This window comes from Vidua chalybeata, chromosome 1 (genome assembly GCF_026979565.1).
Source record: "Vidua chalybeata isolate OUT-0048 chromosome 1, bVidCha1 merged haplotype, whole genome shotgun sequence".
Lineage (NCBI taxonomy): Eukaryota > Metazoa > Chordata > Aves > Passeriformes > Viduidae > Vidua > Vidua chalybeata.
The window spans coordinates 113,588,495-113,616,270 of NC_071530.1; the positions used below are offsets into that span (position 1 = coordinate 113,588,495).

A 27,776-nucleotide genomic window follows, 5' to 3' on the forward strand; every position below is an offset into this window, starting at 1 on the left:
TCAGGGTGAAGACAATGAGAGCATTCCTCCAAATTTCAGCAACAGCAGTAGTGGGAGTTGTAATATATAACATCAGGAAGACAAAAGTCTACAGACTGGAAGTTAGGCTCTGTTTTACCATAAACTTACCTTCAGCAAGCTAGTGACTTATTTATCTGTGCCTTGACACCTCTATCTTCGCAGGAAAACAGAGAAAATTACTGAAGTCATAGGACTGTATCAAAGAAAATATATCAGCATCAATAAACCAGGAACTTTTTCCATCAAATGCCATTAAAGCATCCGCTAATATTTAATTTCCATTGTATCGATCCAGTTAGTTCATGTGCTACTTCTCTTGATTCTAATTTGTCAAATATTTATTTCAGTCTGCTTACATATTGTCCAGGAAAACAAGTTACACATGAGAGTGTTTCCTCCATGTAATGAATGTAACATGACTTTTCATCAATTCTGTAACAAGTGATGCATTTGAAGTTTTCTAGCCTCTTGTTCAATATACACTCTGAAAATGCATATTATATTATTCAGACTCAATAAAGAAACAACCACCTTGGAAAATCACACATACAAAACATTACACAGAGATGATTAAACATATGATAACAATTCCCATTAAATTCCAGTATTTTTGAATGCCAAAAGGCTTTACCATACACAGACACAATAAAATCACTTTGGTGTGTAGGTAGATCATGCTTAAATTGGATTTTCACAGCACAAACAAAGATTACAGATTTATTAATTGAGGACAATATTGATTATAGCTCTGGAATTGTTCACAGAAATCTAGCACTCTTCACTGTTAAGAGGATCAAGTTGTCAAACTCTGTACTTCAGAAGCAATCACTGTTGGGGCAGAAGTTTCTGGTATAGCTCAGTTTTAAGACCAAATGTTGCCTTTTACAATGTTACATATTGTAAAGAGAAGAGCCAGAACTCTTCTTATCCGGAATCACCTGGTGCAACACTATCTCTTCTCTCTGCAAATGTGTGTTTTAGTGCTGGCTCAAGTACAGCAGATATGGTGCCAAAACCTGACCATCATCCAGGTCCTTTTCATTTGAGCCGATTTTCAGGAGATTCTTGTTTATCAATAATAAACTTGCTTTAGTTCAAACTGCCAGGATTTCTGAAATATTCCAGAAATGTCTATCTGGGTGAGTCAATTTCAAACTGCAGTCGTAATCTGTGTCAGTCCTAGGTCGTTGGACTCCTCTCTCTCCTGAGGACAGTAAGATGACATTTCCACGACTAGTCATACAGGTTTGTTTGCCCCACCTGCTTCCCTCATGTAAGCTGGGTCTTGCACAGTGTTTCTGATTCTGCTGGTGTTCTGCCTGTCCATCCTCATCTTGAAGGGGAAGCAGAAGTCCTTGAAGCATCTCTTGAAGTTTTCATCCAAAAAGGCATAAAGGATTGGGTTGAGGCTGCTGTTGGTGTAACCCAAAGCAATGCAGAAGTAATAGCTGGATATGGCAGCAGTGCTGTGGGACACGTCCCCTAAGGCCTCAACCAGCACGAAAATGTGAATAGGAGTCCAGCAGATGATAAAAACTGCCACAACCACAAGCACCAGCCTGGTGATGCGACGCAGGTTTCGATCTTTTTCTCGAGACCCGGAGAGAAGCCGTACACTTTTCAGGCGCAGAATCATCAGAGTGTAGCAAACAATTATAATGAGAACCGGAATAACAAATGCAAAGACAAAGACACAGATTTTCATGAAGATGTCCCACCACACATAATCTCTGTCTGGAAACTGCAAGGAGCATTCAGTGCTAGCAGTATCTAAAAATGAAGGAAGCAAGAAGAAAATTGCTTTATTATTAGATATTCTAAATAATGTCATTATCATAACGTAACCTAGGAAAAGTGATTAGCATGTACTGCGATATTAATAAATGGAGTTATCATTAAATAACTCCAAGGAAGCTTTCAGTTAGCAATGAAACTGTTTTTACGCAGCTGTGTCTAGAAATGACTGAGTTTTGAGCTTTTTTAAATGCAAAATATTGCATGAAATTTCTTTCCCATGGGAGGATCTAAAAAAGAAGAGCACAAAAACAAAATCTGTAACGTTGTTTCTATTTGAATATCACTGAGATTTAAAACCAGATTGAGTACTATGTTCAGCAAAGTAGAAATCTCATCATTATTATCAAACTATATATGTTTTTGTCTGTGGGTAGAGAAAGAGTTTTGATAACATGAACAGTAGAAGCTGAAGGAGGTTTTGATATTAAGAAAATTTTGCCAGTATATGATAATTGTGTAATAATCTTTTCCCGTATGCCTTTTACAACACAGAGTACACACAAATGCTTACATTCAGAAAAACCCCTGGAAACATCTTCTTTTCCGTTAAATAGAAGCAAATAAAATACGTGTGTGCATGGAGTCAAATGGAAGCTACTCCTTTTGCAAATCATGCCATTGAAAATGCAGCCTGTGCAGAGACTGCAGTTTCTGGGCCACGGAGATCAGCCCACTCCCTTTCCCATCACCCATGCCAGGATTCAGAGCCACAGGCTGTCACTTCAATGTATTTAGCAGAAATATATCATCTGACAGGAGGCGGCTAAGGAATGAAATATTCGAGGTTTCATTTGCTGACCTCATTAGAGCCTTCCAGCATATAAAACATATGGAAAAATAAGTAATAAGATAAATGAAAAGACAAGAGGAGTAAATTTACAACTACTGTCAGTAGTTCAACTCTACTGAAGATAAGTCAGAGTAACACAGGGATTTTTCACTCTGAATTGTAGCTTAGATTTTATCCTGTAAAGTGCTATGGATTTTTTATCATTTTCCCTACTGAGTTTGTCAGTCCTCTACAAATTATTATGTATTGTTTCTCATTGATTCAGATCTAAGAGTGGAATAATTCAGTATACTCCTGCACATCACTTTTTCATATCTGTCTCCATCAGGACACATCAGAAAAAAAAATCAGGCCATATTTCCCTGCTATAAAGATGCTTCCCAAATCAAAAAAATATTGCAGAGAATTTGTTTTGAAAAACAATTAGGGGAGTAAGTTATCATTATAGTGCCATACACACACTTCTGTGGTTAGATATCAGAAAGCTGTTAAGGGGCAATATTGAATATGGAAACATTTTAATAGAAAATATTTACAGCCAAAAAAGCTGAATATTTTGAGGTTTTATTTTAAATAATATGTATGATTCTGAAAGCTGAAAATGGAAAAGGCATATTTTTTCTAGGCTGAGCAGGATACTCAGATGACAGCACAAGGATGACTTGACACTCAGTGAACTTATCTAAATCCTTTGGGATGTAGGTTTTCATAAACATACTTGCTTTCACTTAATTTCATTCTAGAAATGCCAACAATCATCTTCAAAGTTTTCCTGTCAATTATTACTGTTATTTGTAGTAGATCATGGCTTAGCAGCCATAACATAAAATCAAGATGCAGCTGTATTATCTTAATTGGTAAAGCTGCCTCCAGATGTGTGGGATGAAAATGAAGTGTGATCAGGGGTGGCTGCTCCGGACCACATCCAGCTACTCAATGAAACCCAGTCCCAGAAGAAATGGCCTCTTCAGAACTACTGACATAATTTCACATATTTATCAAAATTATTATGTCATCCTCACTGTATTTTGCTATAATTTGTAGTTGGCAATGTTATTTTAGAATTCCAAATTATCAGATACAAACTTAATTATTATCTTGCATCTCATTGCAGTTTACTTCCTATGAAAAATCTTATTCTAAAGTCATTAATATTAATGTATTTCACTTATACATGTAATGCCATAGCATAGTAATTTATGGAATCCATTTACATTTTCCCACTTTACAAGTAGAAAACAGTCAATAGAAAATCTGATCATAATGCACAACACTATATTAATTTTCTGGAACTTTGGAAGTGGAACATAATAAAATCCAATTTATATTCTATTTTTACTGCCTGAAAAGTTGCAGAACTTATGAATAGGGTCATAATCCTCAGATTTCCTACTGACATTTTCCACTTTGAAAGCCAAATATTCCAAATACATTGATATATTTAAGGAAAAACACTGAGTTCTATATGGTATTTGGTGTAAGTATATTTTATAATGTGTTTGATAAACTATCATTTAAGATTAATCTTTATATTGATCTAGGAAACATACATTTATATATATAATATTTATTGTGTCACATTCATACCCTTCATATCCTTACTGGCAATATGAATAGTTAATTTTATATCTCTTTTTTTTTTTTTTTTTTTGATAGCTGAACAATTCTTCAGGAAGAAAAGCCCCATTAAGGCCAGAGCAGGAACTTTTACACAGATGTAAAATTTATTCTGATGGAAAAATGTATCTAAAAGGACACACCTGGGAGCAATTCTGAGCTGGATAACAAAATAGATTAACTGAGCACGGTGGGGGTACCTCAAGTATAATGACTTTCCATTTGCTGTTCAGTTGTTGCTTAAATATGAATCCAACAGAGGCCCTGAAGCATATAAACAGCAACTGTTTTAACCAACATGACATAAAGTTTGAGGCCTGAGCTCCAGCTGTCAGGCAAGGGGAGCATCCTCGCCTTTCCACTTCAGCATTTATCAGTGCAATTCATGAACACACCAGACAAGGTAATTGACACTAAATGCTCAAGAGAGACCTTAGATCAGACAAGCAGGGAGGAACAGTAGCAGCTGACAAGCAGCTGCCAATATTTCCAACCTCATTTAGACCAGCTGTGTTCTGTATTACCAGTCTCTGTTTCATAAGTTATAAAAAAGGGTTTCCTTCTACATGGCGTGGAAAAGACATTTAATCATTGCTGGCCTCAGAGGAGCCCCTTGATCTAAACGTGCTGCTGACACTGAATGACAGGAATATTCCGTTAGTTGAGCATGCTCCAACAAAACACCTGCCTGAGCCAGTGTTCCATGGCCTTCAAGATCTCCTATGTAGCAAAACATTCCTCCAAATATGCCTGAAGTTAATGTTTCCCCAGGTAGACCTTGTTTTATAGAGCCTGTCAAAACTTTACTGGGAAGAAGAGCTACAGCATTGCAGACCAATACATGTGATCCCCCAAAGCACTGAAAGAAGAGCTTCCAGAGGATTTCACTGTCACCTACATAACAGAAGACTAACAGCAAGAACAACATCTACATATCTTCATCCAAGTCTATCAGCCCTTGAGCAGCTGTTACTGAAATGATTTTTCACATTGGTCTATGTCAAACACCTTAACGTACTGCATTTATTGTCTGCCAGATGAAACAGTGCCCTTAGGTAAACATTTGTCTCAGGAGTGAAACCTTTCTAAATAGAAAACATTGATAGCGGAGGAAATTATGAATAATTTTTCAAAAGGTTGTTTACATCTCAAACAAGACTCCTACCAAATAAATTTTATTTTATTTTATGTATTTTATTTTATGATGGCTGTATTTTATCCAGCCATCCAGTAATGGGATGACCCCAACCCAAGGACACTATTAGAAATCTCCAGCTTTTTGAAGACACCGAGATGCCCCTGCACTGCACTTACACCTGTGGGTTTGAAGCACATGTGTGAGAAAATGCTTCTCCTCTTTCCTTCTCAAGGAAGATCTCAAAATCAGATTAACCCCATAGCAGGGTAATGAGTCAGGGGCTATAGGGGCTAAATCCACAGCCCTTCATGGAACAGACATTTCAAGCAAAGCCTGTACATGATCTGGATACAGTTTTCATTGACTCTGTGTTCTTGCAGCTGTTTCCCAGACATAGCCTGAATTTCCATTTCCTGTGAAAATCCTTGTTCTCAGCTTTTCCAGGTTTCCATATAAATTCCCATCCTTTTTAAAATATGATCTTGAGATCTTGAGATATGATCTTCATATATAATTTACCTTAATTTTCTCTCTCCAGCTACTGATTTTTCCTTTCTTCACCATCCCTTCAAGTCCTGTGAAATGGCTGGTGATAATAAATTTCCAAGAATTCTAGTTTCTTCTCTTGGGACTTCATCAGAACTACTCTCACAACACCTACAAAAAGAACTTTAAGCCCACATTTCAAGTTTCAAGCTAAACTGATTCTATATTTGCCCATTGTGATTAAACTCCTGATAATTTTCCCCTGCTGTCTGCTTGTAGTTTTTGATGGTCTCATTCTAGCACAGGCACTGCTCCAAAGTGCATTTTGTTCTTTTTTTTTTGGTATGGGCTTGTGACCTTAAATGATTTACATGTTGTACTGCGATGCTTTACTATATATTTCAAAATGTCAGGAATTTAGATGTAATTTTGAAGAAGGAATAAATAAGGTTTGATCAATATTTAAACCTACAATTTATTGTCAGTTGAGAAATAAAAAAGGCTAAATTTTGAATGCTCACACTCACCTTCCCTGACTTTGGTGCCTCCAAGAACTATTGCTGATATACCAACAGATGAGGACAGCAGCCAGATACAGATGTTGATTATCTTCGCTTTGAGAGGTGTACGAAAGTCCAGAGCCTTCACAGGGTGGCACACAGCAATGTATCGATCAACACTCATCATGGTGAGTGTGAAAATGCTGGTAAACATGTTATAATAGTCAATAGAAATCACTATTTTACACAGCACATCACCAAAGGGCCAGGAGTTCATCAGGTACTCAGTGCTTTGGAAAGGCATGGTTGTGGTAACAAGGGCATCTGCCATAGCCAGGTTGAAGATGTAGATGTTGGTCGCTGTCTTCATCTTTGTGTACCTGCAGAACGAAAAAAGTAAGGCACTATTACTACTAGATATGATTTTGTCCATTCAGATAGGTAACTACATCAGTCAGGCTTTGCCATAGTTGGGGTTTCTTATGTCTTTTCTCATCTGTGAGAGAAATGCACACAATGCAAGACCCTTGGGACAAAAGTAAACACAATTTATTCAATCTCTCAGCACCTATGTTAGCAGTTAGAGCTATTTACCACAGGCAAAACAGGTATATGAATAAATTTAATCCAATTGGACAAATTTCAATTCTATTTTCTCAAATCCCACTAAAAGAAAATATCACTGTTAAATTTGGAAGTGATCAAAATGGTTTTTGTTTCCTTTTCTTATAGCTATCTGTCAGTGATTGTGAGATTTCTGGGTTTGGTTTATGGAAAAAACTCTTATCCCATTCTCCAGTAAGAAAATGAGTTAATTGCTATGTCTGCTGGGCCAGACTGCTTCTTACATGATAGTTTGTCTTCCTTGAATTCACTACAGTGCTAGATGATACAGTCATAGTCATTTACCTTCCTTGCCAATTTCTTCTCCTTTCTTGCCATCACCTACTCCCAGTCCTCTCTTTTATGACTGATAATGCAAAAGATCACAATTGTTTAAGTAGGATACCACAGTGGGGAAAAAAACTGTCATAGCAGTATATTTCTTGCATTCTTTAATTTCATCAAAAGTAAGCCCTTGTTTTGTCCAGCTGGTAAGAACCTCAGCCTACATAGAAAAATAGGATCTGTTTTTTGAGGTGACACCCTGCTTGTTCGACCCAAATGACAGTTTTGGGAGACAGTCTGTGGAGGACTGCCTCCCTCTCTGTGATGGACACAAAGAATGTTGGAGAGCCTGCTGACATGGGAATTTACTTATACTCCTTTCTAAAATGCTTCTCCTCAATACTTGCTGTTAATTTATCATTGAATTTAATGAGATTTTCTTTCTCAAAACAGCTTCAGTCCCATATTTTGAGTGTGTGTCCAAACTGGAATGTGTACATGTAACATACATAGAAACACACATTGCTACATTTTGCTATATGTTGCTAATAATTTACAGTGGAAATATAAGATTCAACCACTTTAAACAATGAACACATAGCACAATGTGTCTATTGCCTTCAAAACTTTGATGTGTAGGATAAAAAAATATTTTAAAAAGAAATTAAGCAGTGCTGTCAAGTTGTGCCCAATATGTAAACTAGCTATTAAAATAAAGTGGGCAGGAATTTCATTTTATGACCAATATGAAATGTTAAAAATAACATTGGTTTTTCTAAAACATTTCAATCAAGACTTATCGAGGAAATAAAGCCAAATAGTGGTTTGAAGCAAAGGGAAAAAAACTGGAAGGGAAGAGAGAATACATCCTTCTCCCCCACATACTGAACCATCAGTCAGAGATGGGCTTCTGCCCCCAGCTAGATCAATCTCCTCAACAGACCCTCCAGGAGAGGAGACATTTTGTCCTGTAAGTCACATTATAGCCCTTAAGGCACTGATCAAACACAAATATGAGTCCTTACAGCTAGAAAAAAAGCAAATATAGGACATATTAACAGACAAAAATTTCCCTCCTGGTTAAAAAAAAAAAGAAAAAATACCATCTTCAAGTGTGTCTCAACTGTAAGACCAAACAAAAGTTCACTAAACACTCAGAAGTCTCTGCTAAAATGGACTAATTTCCATTAAATTAAATAGAATAGTAGAAGGACAAATTTACTTCTATGGACATCACTGATGATATTTGGAATATTTGTTCATATTGCAATAGAAAGACAGCGGAAAGTTGGAATGGTTGCATAAAAAGCACTAAAGATAAAAGAAGGGACTGGGGAAAATTATTTGACTAACTTAAAGAGCTGAGCACATTTAGTTTATCAAAAAGAACACCAAGAGGTGACTTGATTACAGTGTCTGAAGACCTTCACAGGGAGAAAATAGCAGGTACTGAAGAGTTCTTTCAGACTACACAGAAAAGCATAACAAGAACAAATACATAAAACTCTTAAGAGAGACAAATTCAGCTTAGAAACAATGACAGCTGTTTCTTAACTGCTAAGGTGATTATTATGGAGAAAAAGAAAGGAGTAATTTTTCCATCCACTGATGCCTGCAAACCAAGGTCTGCTGCTTTACAAAGGGTTTGCTTCAATCAAATACAAGCTACTAGACTTAACAGAGAAACATTCAGAAGAAATGCAATGACCTTTGATAAGCAGAGGTGACACAAGTAATCATTCTCCAGAATCATTATATCTGTAGTTCTTCAAAAACTTCACCAAGGGTTTGGATAAGGAAAGTTTGCTTTCAAAGTATAAAAGAATTATCTTGACCTTTTTTTCCTTTAAGAAAATCAGAAAACTGGGGGGAAATATCTAAGAAGGTTTTATTAGCCTTGAAAAAGCAAATATCCAAAAGTCTTTATATCTCACATTTCCCATTCCTTGCAACTTTAATTCAATTCTTTAATGTGTGTGCCATTACAACTCTATATGCCATATTTTCCCAGCTCCCCTTACCCCTTTTCTCTTTCCTAGCCTTACAGTGGAAGAATAGCAAAAAAGTGCTATAAAACAGGGCTCATAAACAGCTTGATTACTTTTGCCTGGAAACATTGGCCTGTGTGTAAATGTAGTATTGGCCTTTAAAGTTATCAGGCAGTATAGATATAGTCATACATTCATTTAGAAGTTTATAAAATTCAGAAATGCCTTTGAGAATCTGGACTCAATCATCCAAAAAACATGCTTTGAATGTTTTAAATTAAACACCTAAAAATTATTAAATGCCTACATGCCTCTGAAGATATGTGCTTTCAGGTTTAATCAAAAGTCCAGATAAAGTAACAGAGTGACTGCTGCTGATGTCAGACCCTTTCAAGTGGACCCTGATAAAGTCCACAAGATAAGGGATTTGTCTGCTTTCCTACAACTCATTCCATTGCACCAAAACATAGAAGGAAATATGTTTTTGTGGTCTGGGGTTTTCTCACCATACTCTTCACTCATTTGAACAAGGTCAAAACAGTGATTCTGGGAATCTTGTCTTCCTTTGCAAAATTAAAATTCTTGATCAAATATCTGAATTCATTTAAGTTAAAAATATTTCTATCTGCTTTAATTAGTTTAGCAGGACAGATAATGTAAACCTGGACATAATTGCAGCATAGGTGGCACAGTAGCAATTAATGACATTTTCTTAGTGTCTGAGGTACAAGTTTCAAAGACTATTATAATATTTATAAACCATGGCTGTATAAACTGCTCATGGGAAATCCCATGTCTACAAAATGGCTTGTTAAATACAGAGACTTCTTAAGAGAATGGCAACATTTCTGATACTACATAGGAGTGGAAAATCCCTCTTTTAAACCAGGTGCTACAATCTAATTTCAAGCAGCAGTAAAAACTCTGATCACTTAAGCTGGTGGATCTCAAGACTGCTTGTAAAGCTATAAGCAGGCCTCAAGTCTCTGTAAACTAAAAACTAGAAGATACATCAAAACTGCAGAAAAACAGTCATGATGAAACACAACACTTTCATATGGATGCTTTTTTTTTTTTTTATGGGTATATGGTGAAATTTTTAAGGAGCAAGTTTTAAATTATGTCTACTTACGTGTCAAAAGTAAAATTCGCAAAACTATTAGGAATCGTTTACTTTCCAAAAAAATGGAAAGTTCTTTGAGGTTGACATTAGACTGACCCCTAGAAATTTTCCCTCATTTCTCAGTCAACTCATCATTACTGTTCTTTTCCCCCTGCAGTAGAACATGCTTTTAAGACAGTAAATAAGAAGAAATCACACCTCCAGCCTATGCTATCAATGAAATTGTGGTAACAGAAGAGGGAAGCATGCTACTAACGATCTGGTGTGTTTTCAGAAAAAAAAAATCTTCTAGTAGTGCCCCTTAAAGTTATTATCTCAAACAGAGGAGAGGACTGTGATTCTAAAGTACACTGTAACATTAGAAAAGCTGATAAAAGGTGAGAAAGAGGCTCTGGTCAAACTTTTTTCATGTAACTGTAATAGGATGAAGTAATGAAATGTTCCCTGCAGTGTGAAATCAGGGATGGGGAAGGGAGCAAAATTAACAAATATACTACAACATTCTCCAGTTGCAGAGGGAAAGTACAAAAGCATAAAATACAATGAGGAATAGCAAACACAGGTTTTTCACAGATACCTGGGTAAGTGAATGAAAATTAAAGCTAAAGCACATCTAAAGCAAATTGCAAAAACACCTATCAGCAGGATGCAGGCTCTGTTCCACTAGGTTCCTCTGAATGAAGTGTATGAAGATCAAGCAGCTGGAAAGCTTAGTCAGGAAAGCTCTAAATCTCAAGGCTATATTCCGAGTACGCTTACTATAATAATGCATCAGAACAGAAAGAAAAAACCATAAAAACAGTCCAGGAGGATCTATTTCAAACCCATACCATGTCAAAAGGATGGTTCAGCTCTCTCTTGGATATTCATAATACAATATAAAATATTACACCAATATGAAATGAAGTCTAAAATCATTTAAAGAGTATAAAAATTAATATGCTGTAGTTTACATATTTGTATTGGGTTATATGACAATTTCATGTTTTAAATTGCCACATTTTAGCAATAGAGGACCTCAGATGACACTTTAAATAAAGGGAAACCTTGTAACTGCACATATTTAATGGTTGCCTGTCTTAATCATCAAATCTTTTAAGACATGACAAAAAATTGTTGTCTACAAAACTGTATCATAAAGTGGAATTCTCTTTACTAATAAGCATCTAAAGACACCAATTTTAAAGCAGCTCAAAAAAGAAAAGCATAAATTTGTCTTTTATTCTTTCCCCAGAGAGCATAATCTATGTGAATGTCAAAAGGTATAGTTAAAATCCTTACCATTTTCCACTACCATTTCTTCTCTGCACTAGCCATAAACTGAACCTGAACAAGATCTTGTGGATTTAGATTGGATGTGGAAGGTTTTTTCTTTAGCTAAAGAACCAGGCTCTGCATTAGTTCAAGTCTACTTATATAGTGGTCAATGTGGAAGAAAATTCACACTACTTAACAAAAATGAACTAATCTTTCTCCTTCTATGATAAAGGCTTTTAATATTTTTATGTGAGCTCAAGAGTCTCTCTTGCAAGAAACTGTGAAATGGTAGAAAAAAAATAGAAATTTTTGCTTCCATGACTTTGATAGGAGAAGTTGGAGGTCAAGGTGCTGTGAATCACTGTGTCTTAAAAATGAATCAGTGAGAATGCAGAATTTCACAAAATTGGTACTTTTATCTAAAACCATTATGTTTAATAATATTATGAAAGAGCCTGGACAATTAGCTTACACTACATACCCGATTTTTTTGCTCTCTATTGGTAAGTAGAGATGAATACTGACCTTGTCAAGCAACTTATGCTATCTCTTGAAAAACTTCATGCTGCTGCAGATGTTGTCCCATGGCAACCAGTCATGCCATGGGGAGTTCCCAGGGTGTTATACAGAACATTCCAATCCTTTTTACTTGTCACAAGTATATTGCTCTAGTGAACATTGAATCTCTGTCTCTGAACAGAGACATCCACCTTTCCTGTTATCCTTTTTTCTTGGAAGAATTTTTTTTTTTTTTAAATAAAGGGCATGAACTCCTTTGGCAAAGTGCTTCCCATGGGTTTATGGGAGAGGGAATTGAGTGGGACAGAGATTGTCTGGCAAGGAGAACAAATCTCATTGCTAAAGGAAACAGGGATAATAGCCTCAGGAAAAGATTTCTCACTGTCTTTCTTTCCTTGTTGGAAGCAGACAACAGTTATTGCATGTTTGCTTCCCCTAGATGTTTCTGCAGGACAGAAAAAAAGGAAAGAGCTCAGAAACCACTCAGTTGGGAGTCTTGGAGTATGGATATCACTCTTCTTCCCAAAACAATGCACCTGGCGTCCATTTTGCCGCAGGGATGAATAACAACTGACACAGCTGGGAGTGTTTTATAGGACAATTACACACTCAGATGTATGGAGACCCAAATCTCTGGTCAACAGTCCCATAGTAAAGTTTAATGGGAGACAAGGGACTTCACTCTATAACAAGTATAGGATTATGTGGCAAGACAGCAAATGCACATATCAGCAGTGAGCCAGCTCAGGGAGAAGTCATCAGTCCCTCTTAGGAGGCAGCTGGGAGGCTTTCTCTGGACTCCTCCCATTTATCTGTTTTCCTCACCTGCCTCAGGGAAGCCCATAGCACAGACCAGCTGAACACATACATTCCCAAAGGAGATGATTCGAGTGAAATGCAGAAAAATTTAAGTCACTGTCAACAGAAGAGCACAGCTTGTATCTTCCATGGTGAAAATATTCTTCTGCCCACTTTGACGAAGCAGTCATTCTGAAAGGTGAGTCTAACAGTAAGTCCTGATGCAGTCCATCATCCAGCAGCATGGTAAAGCAAAACTTTTCTGAGTGTGAGCATTAAATGAACATTGAGTAGATTGTCTGAACTAATCCTACCACGCAGCTTCTCATCTGTCACTACTCAAGGAGGCTTTTGCCAGTTGCCCAACAGTAGCCACAGTGGCTGGACTACCACAATGCAGTGGGAAGTGCATTTAGCAAATATAAAATCCTCTGTGTTCCACATGAAGCACAGCTAAATTTGGGAACTCTAGACATTCACTTTTAACACGTTGCTGGCTTCTGGAGCAGAGATGAGCAGCTGCATGTTACAAAGGTGGATTGGTATTAGAAATGGAGAAAACACAAAGGACCTGCTCGCTTTCTTACCATGACTTTGCAGAAATTCATACACTGAAGAAAATTGTCTTCTCATACTCATGAAAAGAACACAGAGATTTTATTGAAAATAATGTCTCAAAACTGAAAACAGGAAACTACCTAAAATTAATTTTAACTTCCATGAGGATTAGTAGGTGAATCTGAGAGCTGAACCCTCTGGCTTTGGGAGAAATAAATATTTCAAAAGTAATTCACAGCCTGGCATGACAACTTCCCAATAGAACCATGACACTTTAAAGCAAATAAACAAGTAATATTTTGATATTATCAAAATCTGGAATTAATTTCAACCAATATCTTAAATCAATTTAATTTTTGTATAATTTTTTTTAAAAGTGCTGGGCACTTTTGCATATTCTTTATTTATATCATTTTTACATTTTGTGGAATGCCAGCATGATCAGACATCCCTCTTCCAATATCCTTGTTGCATCTGTACACACCCTTTCCCCACAACTAATCCAGTTTGTGAACTCATGCCTGTCTGTAGACAAAAGGATAATCCTACTGCCTCTTCCTCATATCTAAGTTCACAAAAGAAGATAGCAATAAGCACAGCACAAAGTCCACAAAGTCTTCCTTAAAGAGAAGAGCACAGATTCCTCACTTTGAGAGAATTATCTGATATTTAGAGATGAGGGGACCAAACTGGAGACCTGAAGTATACTTCCTGGAAGTTAAGTGTAGCTGGATGCTTTTTCTTCAGAAAGAAATATGGAACTGGAATCAAAACTCATCTTGGGAACTCATCTGTTTCAGAGAATTTAACTTAAAGGGACAAATTAATCACAGTTTAGATAGAGTGGGCAAGACAGGAAGATTATCTTCCCTTGTCCTTAATGTGTCTCAGGAATCCAAATCACCCAGTTAAGAATTTCCTTTTACAACACCCTTTCAGCAAATTCAAAATACTCTCTCAGAAAAAAAGCTAACTGAAAGGTCCCCACTCTTCCCTCATTTCTTTCTCTTCACCAGAAGGGCTTAGCCAGTCTGTGCCCCCCAAAACCATCTCCTCACTGTGCACCCTCCCTGTGCTTCCTCCAGGATCATGAGCTACCTACCCACCACTCTCCCATCTGACAATAGGAAAGTTATCTCAAGCTTTCTGCCTTGTTAGCAGCCAAACTTGAAAGTTCTTCTAAGTTTTCACTTTCTTCCAGTTCAAAAAGGTTCTCTGTAATTCATCGTGCTACCAGACACTGATTCCAGTTATGCCTTTCTCTGAACTAAATGATTACCTGGCTGTTAGGCCAGCAGAAATGTCTGGATGGATACCAAATTACTTTTCAGAAGCCAAACACATTATTCACTACAAGCTATAGCCTCTCTTTAATACTGTCTGTGGTAAATATTCCTTTCAAGCCTTTCCTCTGCTCTCCCTGCCTATTTTCAGTATCAGCTCTTGTTATCACAGCATGACCATGAATTTGGTTTCTTGTCAGCTTATAAATCCCAGGTCTCACTTAGTCACTGTCTAGCTGGGTTTTAAAAGTATTAGAAATAGTAACATTTTTTTTTAAGGGTCTGTGTTTTCAAACTATCAATACTCTTCTATAAGCCTGTCCTCTTTCTTGTTTCCTGTTGCCTTTTACTTTGTGCCATCTGTAAAAGCTTTTGGTAATGATCACTCTTCAAAGTTGTGATGGAAATTATGTCACGTTTCAACTAATGCTGCAGAACTGATCAAAATCACCTCCATTCAGTGAGGTAAGGCTAAATGCTCTTTGAAGTCTGTGATGAATTGCTATCAATCCATTTAATGCCTCTTTGCTGGTAGTAGTAAACTGTCAGATTTTTGATTAGAAAAGGAAACATTAAAAGTCCTAAACTTCACAAAGTATGGTAGAGTTCACCCTTTGCCTTTAGCAGCCAAAGCCTTGATTTCATAAAAGAATGAAATCATGCAAACTGCCAGCAATAGGGAACAGGTAATACAGTTAGGTCGACTTTTCTGGAGCTTAAATTTTCATTTCAGAACAATATTCTTTCCAGATATAATTTCATAAAATTAGGACAGTAATTTAAAGCAATTTAACAAGTGATCTTCTGATGGTATGAAAATCTATTTTTTATTCAAACCAATGTATTGAATCAATTTCATTCTTGTGTACTTTTTTAAAAAATATTTTCATTTTTGTTTGGAATGAAGGATGATGAAATTTTAAAAACAATCTGGAAAAGACTCAATTTTATATGGCATTTCTTAATACACTCTTCCCATTATGTAAAATGCTGTTCAGCTCAATGAATATAAGAACAAAAATGTATCAGTGGTAGAACATTTTCTTCAACATTAGACTAAGCAGAGAATTATAAGGTTTCTCTTTTCCCTTAGGAATCAATCTACATATCTGTAACATAACCTCTTCTTAAAAATTCTTGAATGTAGAAAATTACTCAGTTCACTGGAAGCTTGAAAGATAATTTTAAAAGAAATACAGGATTGGCTCTTTGGGATCCTGTTGATATCAGTTGGTCTCAGTAAATTACTTCAGGAACAATGAGGGTAAGGTAAATACATAGAAAAAGTGCATCTGGAGAGGGTAAGAGAGAGCATCTCCCAGAGTTTTGTCAGAGTATGTTTATGGTTTTGATAGGTGCAAATCCTAGTTAAAGCTGTAACTTTAATCAGGAGATTTTCTTCCCTGCAGCTGTCACAAGAAACTATGATCTTGCTTACAGCCAGCACTAAATTTGAAAGAAAAAAGTGATGAGGTAAGAGGAATGGAGAAAAAAGCTTTTTTGCTTCCAAGGACAAACAGGTTTTTTTTATCCCCTTCAGCCTACTATTTTCCCTCCAGAAATATCTTATGAAACCTCTGAGGTAAAGCTAATCTCAAAAGAAAAGTTTGGGGTTGAGGTAGATTCTGGTAATGCCAAGAACCACACAGCTGTAGGACTTTCCTCAGGTGAGGTCAGACAACTTGAGCAGACAATCTGCAAACCCATTTCATGTTTCCCCTCCTCCTCCATGGGGGAGAACTGTGCTTCCCACAAAGTGCTTGTATTTCCTGCCAGTACAAGAGGCAATGTGATGCCTTCTTTTTCTCTTACTCTCTCCCCAGGCCAAGCAGCAGCCACAGGACAGCATTACATCCCACGTGCCATGGCTTGGCAGGGAGTGTCCATCCTCCCAGCTGACAGCAGAGCCCCTTGGGATGGTGCTGCACAGCTGATCCAAGCGCGGGGAGAGCTCCTGCAAACCACCCACGCTGGGACAGCCAAGTGCCATGGGCAGGAACAGAGTGCCAGTCCACTGTCTACTCAACGCAGAGCTTTTTCTGCACGTTAAAAATGATCACTCAATGTGTGTCTGAGGAGCCCAGGGTGTTTACAATAGACCTGGTCTTGCTCTGTTATAAGTTTTAGTGGTTAGACTTCGGCTTTTAAATCTGACTTTTGCTGTGTGTTTAAAGACAGTGAACGCCAGCATCTCAATTTTAGATGTGAGAAAACCATCAAGTGACCTCATCAGGACAGGAAAAATTGTTAAAGCTTGATAGTAAAACCAAGAGAATAATCCAGGTCTCCTGATAAATGGTTTAAGAAGCCATGCTGTCAACACTGTACTAAAGGACCATTCCCAGTCAGATTTCAGCACAAATCTCTCCTCATAGAAACTGTATCAAACTCAGCTACTTTTCTGTCAGGAGTTTGTACATGTGATTGAAGTGGCATTCTCCTGTTATTTTTTCCTCTGAGGAAACTCTGCGTTTTCCCTCTCAGCAGAAAAGCACCCCACCAGACCTGTAAGAGATTTCATTCACCCAGCACTCCATGCACAAGCTGCTGAGATGCTGATTCACTGGTGTCCATGAGCTTCTTTAGCAGCCCTTATGCAGAAGTAGCAAAACCAGTCCTGTAGTGGTATTAAAACAAGGAATTGGCCAAGGCCTGCTGATACCACAGTCTATGGCTGAATCTGAGCCTCTCTCTGAGGCATCTAAAGATTCTGGAGTCTCCTAAATCTACCGCACCATTGACACTTCCATACTTTGGTTGAAAGGCTTAGAACACAGGGGGGTCCTTTTTTTTTGTGACCCAAAAAGTGACCCAATGTCAGGCCTGGAGTGTCAGGCAGTTGGGCTAGATGATTATTATAATAATTACAACTGAACTATTCTAACAGTATTAGACATTTAAATGAGCAAAGGGAGAAGGAGTCATGCCTGCCTTGCCTGCCTGTCCAGAGGGGGTTAGGAGGAGGAGAGCAGATCTCGAATTCAGAGTTGAGAAACAGCAGCAAAGGGCCTCAGACAAAGCCTGTACTCAGCTGGAAGGTAAAAAAGAGCCTCAGTATATCCCCATCCCACTTTGGAGTTGTGGCAGCTGGAGGAGGGGTATTGTGGGATGGCTGGGGGACAGGATTTGCCTCTCCCTTGCCATCTTCTTTCACAAACTTCCCAAGGACCTTGTCTTTCCTCATAAAAGGACATCACTGCAGGGTGCATTGTTCATGGGTCATTAAAATCCATCCTGAGACACAATCATGCAGAGAGTGTATGTGAGGAAAAAATGAAGGGACATGAGAGGTTTGGAAAAAATGAAGAAATGAAACCTCTTTTACAAACGTTTGAAATATTTCAAGACCATAAGAAAATTTAAAACTGTTGGCTTGTGTATGCCTGCACTTCAGCTAATGATTCTATCAGTGTTTAAAGCACTTGCCACACAGAAAACCTAGGAGTGAAATAAAAGAAAAAAGAAAAAAAAAAAAAAAGAAAAAGTACCAATGGGTGTTTTGTCACATTTATTTATTTTTTACCACGTAATCAAGAGATGGGCCAAGAGAAAATTCAACAAAAGGCTAATGTAGGAACTAAAAGGAAAGTGAGCAACAGCTATCTAGAGCCTTACAAAAATAGTCTTAGGAGGGTAGCAGAAGGAGAGAAAAAAGCAAATATATGTGCACCAGTATAATACATACATGCTAACTTCTAGGGCTGTTTGGATTCATTTCCACTGCCCAGGCCAGTTAATCAGCTGTCTTTGTTACTGACTGGTGGCTTAGAAAATCTCTGCCTCTGCAGCTGTATGACTGTCAAGTATGGAGTCTCTTTTCTTGAAAGAAAAATACAAAAAGAAATTAAATCTCTACCCTGAATGAAGGGCAAAAGGGCATGTAGGGGTATAAAAATCACAACGTCACAAAACTGGAGCCAAGCACTTTTTCTAAACTGACCACAGGCATCTCTTTTTATTGCACTGACTAGTAAATTTATTTTCATTATTCAAGAGTATTCACCCGATTATAACTCATCTTTTTGAAGTACCTTATCAACAGCTTCAGTGGTCCTCATAACTTCCCCTTGTAACAAGTCTGACAGTTACTTCATCATTCTGCAATTGCTTGACCCTTATCATGCATCCCTTACAAAAGAGAATCCCTTCCAATACCTCTATTTTTTCCATGTACAAGCTGATTTCATTGGAGCAATGAATACTCCACAATTCTGGGATTTTTTTTTCCCAGAAACTTTTTCAGAATTCAAACAGGCTGTGGAGAAAGAGTCCAAAAAGTTGCATGATTTCAGTACCCTGGTTTGCTCATTATTACCCTGCTAAACAGCACTGTCCAAGCATGCTTACAGATTGCAAATGAAAACGACAAAAAAGAGAGAGGAAACACAGTGCAAACTAAAATATTCACCAATACACAAGTGTAAGTGCAAGCATAAGTATCAGTGCCTTTCACCAAGTGGCTTAGTTTGAAACCTTTACTAACACAGACACAGAGCTTTCTCCTCTTTCCTGAAAAACAATGGAAAAGGTATTTCAGCACTTTCTCTACTTTCTTCAATTCAACACCAACAACTGGAGTTAAACACTGCTAAACAGAGAAAAAACATCCCTTGCTTTACATTAAACTGTTCTTCCTATCTTTATAATTTCCTGGCTTTCCCTGCTTGTTAAAGAAAACATTAGGTGCCAAGGCAGCAATGTATCAGTGTCCACGTGACTGGACACATAAGCTGTCCCTCGGGGTCTCCTCACAGTGGAAATAAAAGCTACCTTGTAGAAGTTTCCTTCTTTCACTCCAGCTTTTTTCCCTCGGATGCCAGCAGCATCTCATCCCTAGAGGGCAGCCAATGAACACAGCTCCAGGCACAAGCGCTTTCCCTCAGGCTGCAGGATTTATCACATTTAACCAGCTTGTCCCTTCTGTCTCTAACACAAGTGCAGGAAAACCACTGTGATTGACAAGGTTTGGGTCATTTCAGTTGCTTTTTTCCAGCTCCTCACGGTAGGGCTTCCATAATCCACCCCCTCCCCCACCCTGCCAAACGTAGGGACAGTCTTTTGCACCTCTTCCAACCGGTACCCAGAACCTCTTACCTTATGATGACAAACATGACCAGGGAGTTTCCCACCAAGCCGACAACGAAGACCACCGAGTAGACAGCAGTGATGATGATGGGAATGGCGGGGGAGATGCTGGTGTGGTTGTGCTGGCCGTCCCCAAAGACCCCAGTGGCATTGCTGTCATAGTCTGCCCAGCCTGGGAGCCAGCTGCTGCTGGTGCTGGGGGGCCAGCAGGGCCCTGGGGAGCAGGTGGAGTCTGGCTCCTCACGGAAAATCTGTATGGGGGCATCCATAAGGGTACAGTCCCCACAGGCAGGAGGGAGACCAGGAGGGGAGCACACAGCAGGAGGCACGTATGCTGGAAAGAGGGAAGAGAAAGAAAGAAATTATTTTTACAGACACAGAACATTAAGACCTCTGAAACTTGTATGTGTTAAGGGGAGTGCTGCTGTGACGGGAACTGTAATTTGCCAAGCAGAGATTTAAGCAAATCACATTCATATTAAATTATTTCAAGTTTTACGTCTTGCTATGTAATGCTGCTTCTTCAAGTGCACAAGGAAAGTTTTCCTCCACTTTCAAAGGTTGCAGAGTGAAGCAAGCCAGATGGGAACAACTCAGATCCACTCCCACACTTTAACCCTGTCTTTCCCATCTTTCATATTTTAAGTCAAACTCTATCCTAACAAGGGCTCCTCATTGCCTAAGCTCTGCTATAAAGGGGAAGGAGACAGAGAAACCCACAACCTCGCTGCACACCTGCTTTACCATCCTGCCCTGAGTTATTTTTTCCTGATCCCATACCTGCTTTCATAGAAAAGACACATTAATGACAAAAAATACCTTTCAGTCCAGGAAAAGAAGTGGAGTCCTCAAACAGGTGCTCTTTGCAGGAAAAGAAAATAATAAAGCCTCTGTGCTTGGCTCCTGGAAGTGCCAGGACTTTTGGATGTGAGGCACCTGCGCCCTCAGAGAGGTGTGCTGGCAGCAGAGCCGGTTCCCAGGCTTGAGCTGCACCGTGCAGCAGCAGCAGTTGCTGCTGTTCCAGCTCCCACCACTTTGCCTTTTCTCTCTCAGGCTCCCTCTGCTTCCCTCTCGCTCTGCCAGGGCTCCAGCAGCACTCTGCACTGATGCACACGTTCTCCACTGTCTCTGTCCCCGCAGCTCAGAAGCTCACATGACTTCTTTCTAAACACTGAGATGCAGATAAATTAAAAGCAAGAAATAAGTTCTGTTATGAATGAATGCTTATTTTAATACACTTTTCCAAGTTTTCTTTCCTAAATTCTCCTACATTCCCAGGCCTCAAGAAATAACCCTCTTTGCCTTATTGAATCTCACAGGATTTCAGACTAGTAGACACTGAATAAAAGAGGAATTTTAAATTTAGATGCCTTGCCTGGTCCATCAGCTCTTTCATGCCTCGACTCCACAACTGTGTGCCCAAAACATTTCTCACTGGCTAGCTGTGCCCCTGTTCCTTTGCACCTGCAACTCCAAAGTCAGAAGCTGTCTACCAAAGAAAAGAGGGACACCCTAATTACTGTACAGATTTTTTTCAAGCTGCCCCACACCATGTGAGAAGCCCAGAATTCCCTGTAGCACTTCATTCTCCCAGCTGCAGCCAGAAATGGGGAAATGGTGTGTACAAAAATCACATCCCTCAGGGCTTATCCCTAATATACTCTCTCAAGCAGGAGTTGTCAAGGCACCAGTATGTGTGTTCAACTATCCTTTAACTTGCACACAGACCTTGAAATCCCCACCAGAACTCTCTCTAAATGGCAAATTGGAAGAGAAGAGGCAAGACCCTGAGTTATTCCTACTCCTTTGGAAGAAGCTGGGAACAGCCAGACTGGCTGCATCTCAAAGTGTGCAGCAGGAAAACCAGTCTCTGGAGAAAGAGAGAGGCTGTGAGTTTCCTTCAAGCTTTTCCAATCTTGAAACTTTACTTCAAGCTCCTCTGGTAGAGTGTCTGTGATATGACTGAGTTTTCTATTCTAAACCAATTTTTTTTCTAAACCTATAATCAAGAGACTAAATTATGTCAGCTGAGTGAGAAATCATGTAGGAGGCTTAAAAGGTACAGAACCCCCTCTCTTAGAGGAAAAGGCCTGTTCAAATATGATAATGGCTTTGACTGTGGTCACTGTTTTCTCTAGAACTTCAGTAACTGCTCATGATCATGTGTATAGAGCTGTCTAAAAGTTTCACTTCTAATGACAAAGGATAAAAATGCAAAATAACTAATGTGTGACAGAAATGTCCCTGAGACAGGGACACAAATCTAGGAAGTAATCATTTTTTTGAAGATGAAGTAGATCCTCACATAAAATGTACTCCAATTATGGTTTTATCCTCTGCAATCCATGGTCTCCTGCCCATGTACTGAAGGGAACTACTGCTGCTGTATCATCTCATAAATAATTTTACTGGCAATTTTCAACTTCTTATTAGCCTCTTCCCCAGAATTTTCCACATTCTGCAATTAAAATATACAGGACAGATTTAAAATAGCAATGTTTTAGCACTCTCTGATAATTTAGCTCTTATGAGCAATCATTTTGTCACTGCAATTGCTACAGGTGGATCCAAAACTTCTATATGGGGAAGGAAACCTATTATTGCTCTGAGTAAATCTACAGCACAGATGACATAAAAAAGTAAGATAAATAGCAGACTCACAGCTTTTTGAAGCACCAGTGGTTGGATAGTAATCTGCTCATTCTCTAACTAAATTCTGTGCTGAAACTCTCCATGGATCTTAGAGTCAGCACAAAAAAAGATGCATTTACAGTTGTAGTCACTGGCCCTTCATGGAGTTTGCCATGTAACTACATGGGACTGGAATGAGATGGAGTTTGACCACAACAGTGCAAATTACAGGTTGAGCCAGAGGCAATGTTTAAGTTGCTGGATGCTTTTTGTTTATGTGTGTTCCATGTTGGAGACCCGACTTTGGCTCTTGGTTGCTGTAGGACCTTGTGATACAGTAGAAAGAAAGCACTTGGCTAAGTTGTTGGGTTGTCTTCTGAAAGTCAAATCAAAATAATATGCACTGTTAAAAAAATAATCTTTTCCTTTCTTGTGTTGGCTTTGCAAATGAAAACCTGAATATCAGGCTGTTCAGCAGCAGCTGGTCTCACTGCCAGTACCAGGAACAACCGCCACGATATCGAAGGGAAAACTAAAGGCAGAGGGAGAACCAGTGTGCATCTTCCTCTCCTTCAACACCTGACTGCACAGTGCCTCTGCACTCTTCCCAACAGTCTTGTGGAAAAGGGCAGAGTCTCCTGGAGTCCCAGGGCAGAGAAAGGCAGGGTGACCTAACCCAGACTGCTCATACACCAATGCCAGAAACCCCTGTTCCCTCTAAGGGCTTACATCAGACGGAGGGCCCTTCTTTCAAAGAAAAGTAAATTTAGGGAAGAAAGATAGCATAAAAAAACCCATTGTCTCACTGCTCAGCTGCCATTTCCTCCAGTAATGTTCTTACAAACACATGGCTTGCATGCTCCCCAACTTTTTGCTGTAATACTTTAGACCCGATAGTTTTCACCTCACTGGACTTTGGGAAACACTATGGAAACCACTTGGACTTTTTAAATTAAGATATAAAGCTCTATATCAAAATCCATAATTATAGAAAATTGTTTAAGTTATAAATTCCAGCTATTAAAAGTGAAAAAAAATATCACATTCAGTTGCCTGACACCTAGGATCTAAAACATGTGCATTTGCCCAAATTTTTACTTTCTCCAGGCTCTCTGCCTCAATCAAAAATCAGCTACACAATATTGCTAAATATAAGTGGAAGGGCAAACATAAACTGGGAATTTTGTATCTATGAAGCGTTTTCTTTTACAATCCTAGTGAAATTCTTTGAATGAATAAGAAACCTGGGGGGAGGGAAATATGTTATATTTAACAATAGGAGGTAGGAAGGGCTTCAGCACTGTCTTTTTTCTTACCAAAAGTTAAAAGCTGCCCCCATCAGCACAGTGTTTTAAAACCTTAAAGATGTGGTGGGACATTAATTCAGCCCTGACTCAGAGGTAAGAATGAACCACCTTGAATCACAGGCATGACTCTGTGCAGCACTGTGCCATCTGCTCACTCTGCTGCAGCACAGATCCAGCTCCATCAACTCAGCACACTGAGGCTTTGAGTGAAAGCTGTTAAATTCCTGACATTGTTTTCTAGAAAACCCTGACACTTTATGGGTTTCAGTCAAATGCACAGGATAGGACAGACCTTGATGTTCAGCCATGAACTGTAACGCTGGACACTTTGGAACAGGATCATTTCCAGAGATCACCTTCTATTCTAGAGGCTGGAGAAGAGACCACATGAGTTAAGTGAAGCACACTATCAAGATGCTTGTTCAGCTAATATTTGTTTTTACTACATGATTAACCGAAGGCTACAATAATATGAGCCTGTGTAAAGGTAGGAGGTGCTGGAAACACTTTTTGGTTGCTCCAGTTGCCAAGGAAACAAAGTTCTCTTGTCTCTCTCATGTCTGCATCCAGAAATGTTAGCTCACTGTGCGAACACAGCTTTCGGGAAATGGTGTGTTCTGTGCTCCTCAAAAGACCTGCAAGAGAGAGGAAGGGGCAAAAGAGAGATGAGAAAGTATATGCAATGCTACTCAAACAGCTTTTGTACACATATTTTGCTCACAGCAGACTAAACATTCATCATGAGATTTGTGCTTTGCTTTTACTTGTCAAAAAGAGAAGTTCATGTTACATATAGAAAAAAAATACTGGTACAGACCTCCACTGTGACCTTCAGAAACCAGCCCAATAAATTGCTGAGCACTGGGATAGCTTCTGTCCCAAGGCAGGTCCTCCTTCCACAGAAAAGTCCCTGTGTGTTTATGAAGAGACCAGCCATGCTCAAACTGCCAGCTGCAGGGAGGGACTGGAGCAGGCGTTGGAAGGTTTCTGACTCTAGGACTTTAAAAACTAGAAGAGTTATACAGAAAAGAGCTAATTGGCTGTGAGGAGCTCCGTGGCTGGGTTTAAGGAGTTCAGAAGATCCCAGCAGGAGGCCATCTGCCTTGTTCTGCTGTCACCCTGCCTCACCCCAGCTGCACTTCTGTCCACAGCTGGCCATGGTACACATGCCAGGTCCCTGGAGCAGAGGCAGAATTGTCAAAACAGGTCACCACTTTGCCATCTTCCCTGCATTTCATTTCATCAAGATCCTCAGCTGGAAGTTTTATAACTTCTCATTTTTATGGAACAAGCTAGAGCTCTGACTCCAGCGGAAACAGAAGGATGATTAAAGCCGATACATTTGAGCTACAGAACAACTTTTACAACTTCTCTTTAAAAGAGAAAATTGTAGTATTCTTCAGATATCTGATACAGATTTGTTTAACAAAAAAACCCCAACTAAACAAACAAACAAGAAAAAAAAATCACACAAACCAACTAAACAAAAAGAAACAATGACAGAACAAAACAATTCCATCTCTCTAACTATAATTTACAACTACTTCTGTGGGCATTAACAGTTAATCATCTTTCATGGCAAGTTGGCTTTCCAGCATGTGGAAGCACAGCTCTGCTGGTAAGTGGTTACACAGTTCCAGGGAGGGAATGGGGATCAGCTAACACAACTTGAACTTCCCTCCAACTTTGGTTCTGAAACAGGAGATGATAATGACATTCAAAATTTTATAGGAATAAATAAAAGCCACTTTAAGATTATCCTGGTTGTTTCTTCTCAGGATGATCCCAGTGGAACAAAGGGCTAAAAACTGGCAAGCTCAAACTCTAAGTCAAGGGTTGGGGTGAAGCCCAAAAGTTGTCAAACTGCCCAGAAAGCCCATTTAGCCAGAGCACACCCGCAAAGAGCACACGTGGCCTGTACATGGGGATGAGCCCCAGTGGGGCTCCCAGCAGTGGGACTGAGGTGGCCCTTCACAGCCATCTTCCCCACTACTCTGCCTGGTTATATTTCATAGAAAAACAAAAGACTTCATTAAGAATGGGAAAGACCTGTAAGATCATGCATTCCAACAGGTAACCGAGCTTTGCCAAACCTACAATTAAACCATGTCCCCAGGTGCCACATCTACATGGTTTTATAAATACTTCCAGGGATAGTGACCCCACCACTTCCCTATGAAGTCTGTTTCAGTGTTTGATAACCCTTTAGAAATTTTTCCTAATATCCAATCTAAACCTCCCCTTGTTCAGCTTGAGGACATTTCCTCAGGTTCTGCATTTGTTACCTGGGAGAAGATACTTACTCCCACCTGGCTACAGACTTATTTTGGGTAGTAGTAGGGAATGATAAGGTCTCCTGTGACCCTTCATTTCTCCAGGCTTAACAACCCCTCAGCCACTTGATCACCTCCACTGCCCTTCTCTGGACATTCTCCAGCCACTCAGAGTCTTTCTTGTAGTGAGGGGCCCAAAACTGGATGCAGGATTCTAAGTGTGGCCTTACCAGTGCCAAGTACAGAGGGACAATCCCTGCCCTGGTCCTGCTGGCCACACCATTGCTGATCCAAGCCAAGGATGCCATTGGCTTTCTTGGCCACCTGGGCACAGTCTGTCTAGCATTCAGCCAGCTTTCAACCAGCATCCCCAGGTCATTTTCTGCTAGGCAACTTCCCAGGCACTTGTCCCCAAGCCTTTAGCACTGCCTGAGGTTGTTGTGACTCGAGTGCAGAATCCACCACTTCACTTTTTTGAGCCTCAGACAATTTGCCTCAGCTCACGGATCCAGCCTCTCTGGATCCCTCTGCAGAGCATTCCTACCCTCCAGCAGATCAACACTCCTGTCCACTTTGGTATCAGCTGCAAACTGACAGAGGGTGGACTCAATCCCCTCTTCCAGATTACTGATAAAAGTATTGAACAGGAATGCTCCCAAAGCTAAGCCCTGGGGAACATCACTTGCGACTGGGCACCAGGTGGATGTAATTCACCACCACTCTCTGGGCCTGGCCAGATTTTACTCAGCAAAGAGTAGATTCATCCAAGCTGTGAGCAGCCATCTTCACAACTACTTAGTAGTGTCAAGCAAGGTACATAATTTAAGCCTTTTGCAGTAATTTGCTTTAAGATGTTTGAAAAAGTAAAAAACAACATTTAATGTGACATACATGTCACAAAGAGGACAAATGGCCATTTTACGCTGTCTTGTTTGATGTTGTTAATAAACCGTAGATTACAAAGTGTGAAAATGAATCTGAAAACTCTTGCCAATATTGGCAGCATATGGAAGTGCTCCTTTTGAGACATATGTTTAAATAAGCGATGCAAGCACAAAATCAGCCTGGGATCAATTTGTCAATTGCTTAAAGCTGAGCTGTGTGTAAAGCTGGAAAACTCAGGCTCCACTTGGAAAGGTACTTAGTGGAATGCATAAAATACTAAGCAAAATTTTATTGTCACTTGCTGTGTGTAGCACAATTAAATTCTATGATACTGCTCATGGAATAAAAATACTAGGCTAAAAATTTAATTTCTAAAAGACAAGGAGGAGGGGAAGGAAAAGAAAATCAGTAGAAGTATAAGAGAAAATTACAAAAGCAACAGAAGCTGAACAGAACCTACAGAAGGAGAAAGTGTTGACTAGTGCATCCAAGTGGCATCAAGAAGAAATATCAAGTGAGAAATAACAATTTGGAAGAAGAACAAAGAAAATCATCAAAGACTTAATCATTACACTGAAGTATGCCCTGTAGCTGGGTTGTCTTGACCTTTTTTCTCATTTCACCTCTTTTACTGATACCAGTACCTATTATTAGAAATTGTCAACATGTCCATAAAGTAAATGGCACCAAGGCAGTCCCTTTTTATTTTAATAAACTAGAATCTCATACCAGCTAATTTTCCAAAGTACTTTTCAATTGTGGTGAAAGAAGATTACTAAATGCTTTAGGTTGGTAATTGCTCTACATGCTAAAGGATATTTTTAGTAAATGC

At 39.2% G+C, this 27,776-nt stretch overlaps 1 protein-coding gene across 1 annotated transcript; it reads right to left on the reverse strand.

The window, feature by feature from the left end:
• Positions 1 to 291: 291 nt before the first annotated feature.
• OPRK1 (opioid receptor kappa 1) lies at positions 292 to 20,121 on the reverse strand. The gene is made up of 3 exons (XM_053963661.1): positions 19,858 to 20,121; positions 6,377 to 6,729; positions 292 to 1,791 (listed from the first exon to the last, which is right to left on the reverse strand). Exons 1-3 carry the CDS (start codon positions 20,115 to 20,117, stop codon positions 1,259 to 1,261), a joined length of 1,146 nt encoding a protein of 381 aa, XP_053819636.1. The 5' UTR covers positions 20,118 to 20,121; the 3' UTR covers positions 292 to 1,258.
• Between the last annotated feature and the right edge of the window lie 7,655 nt (positions 20,122 to 27,776).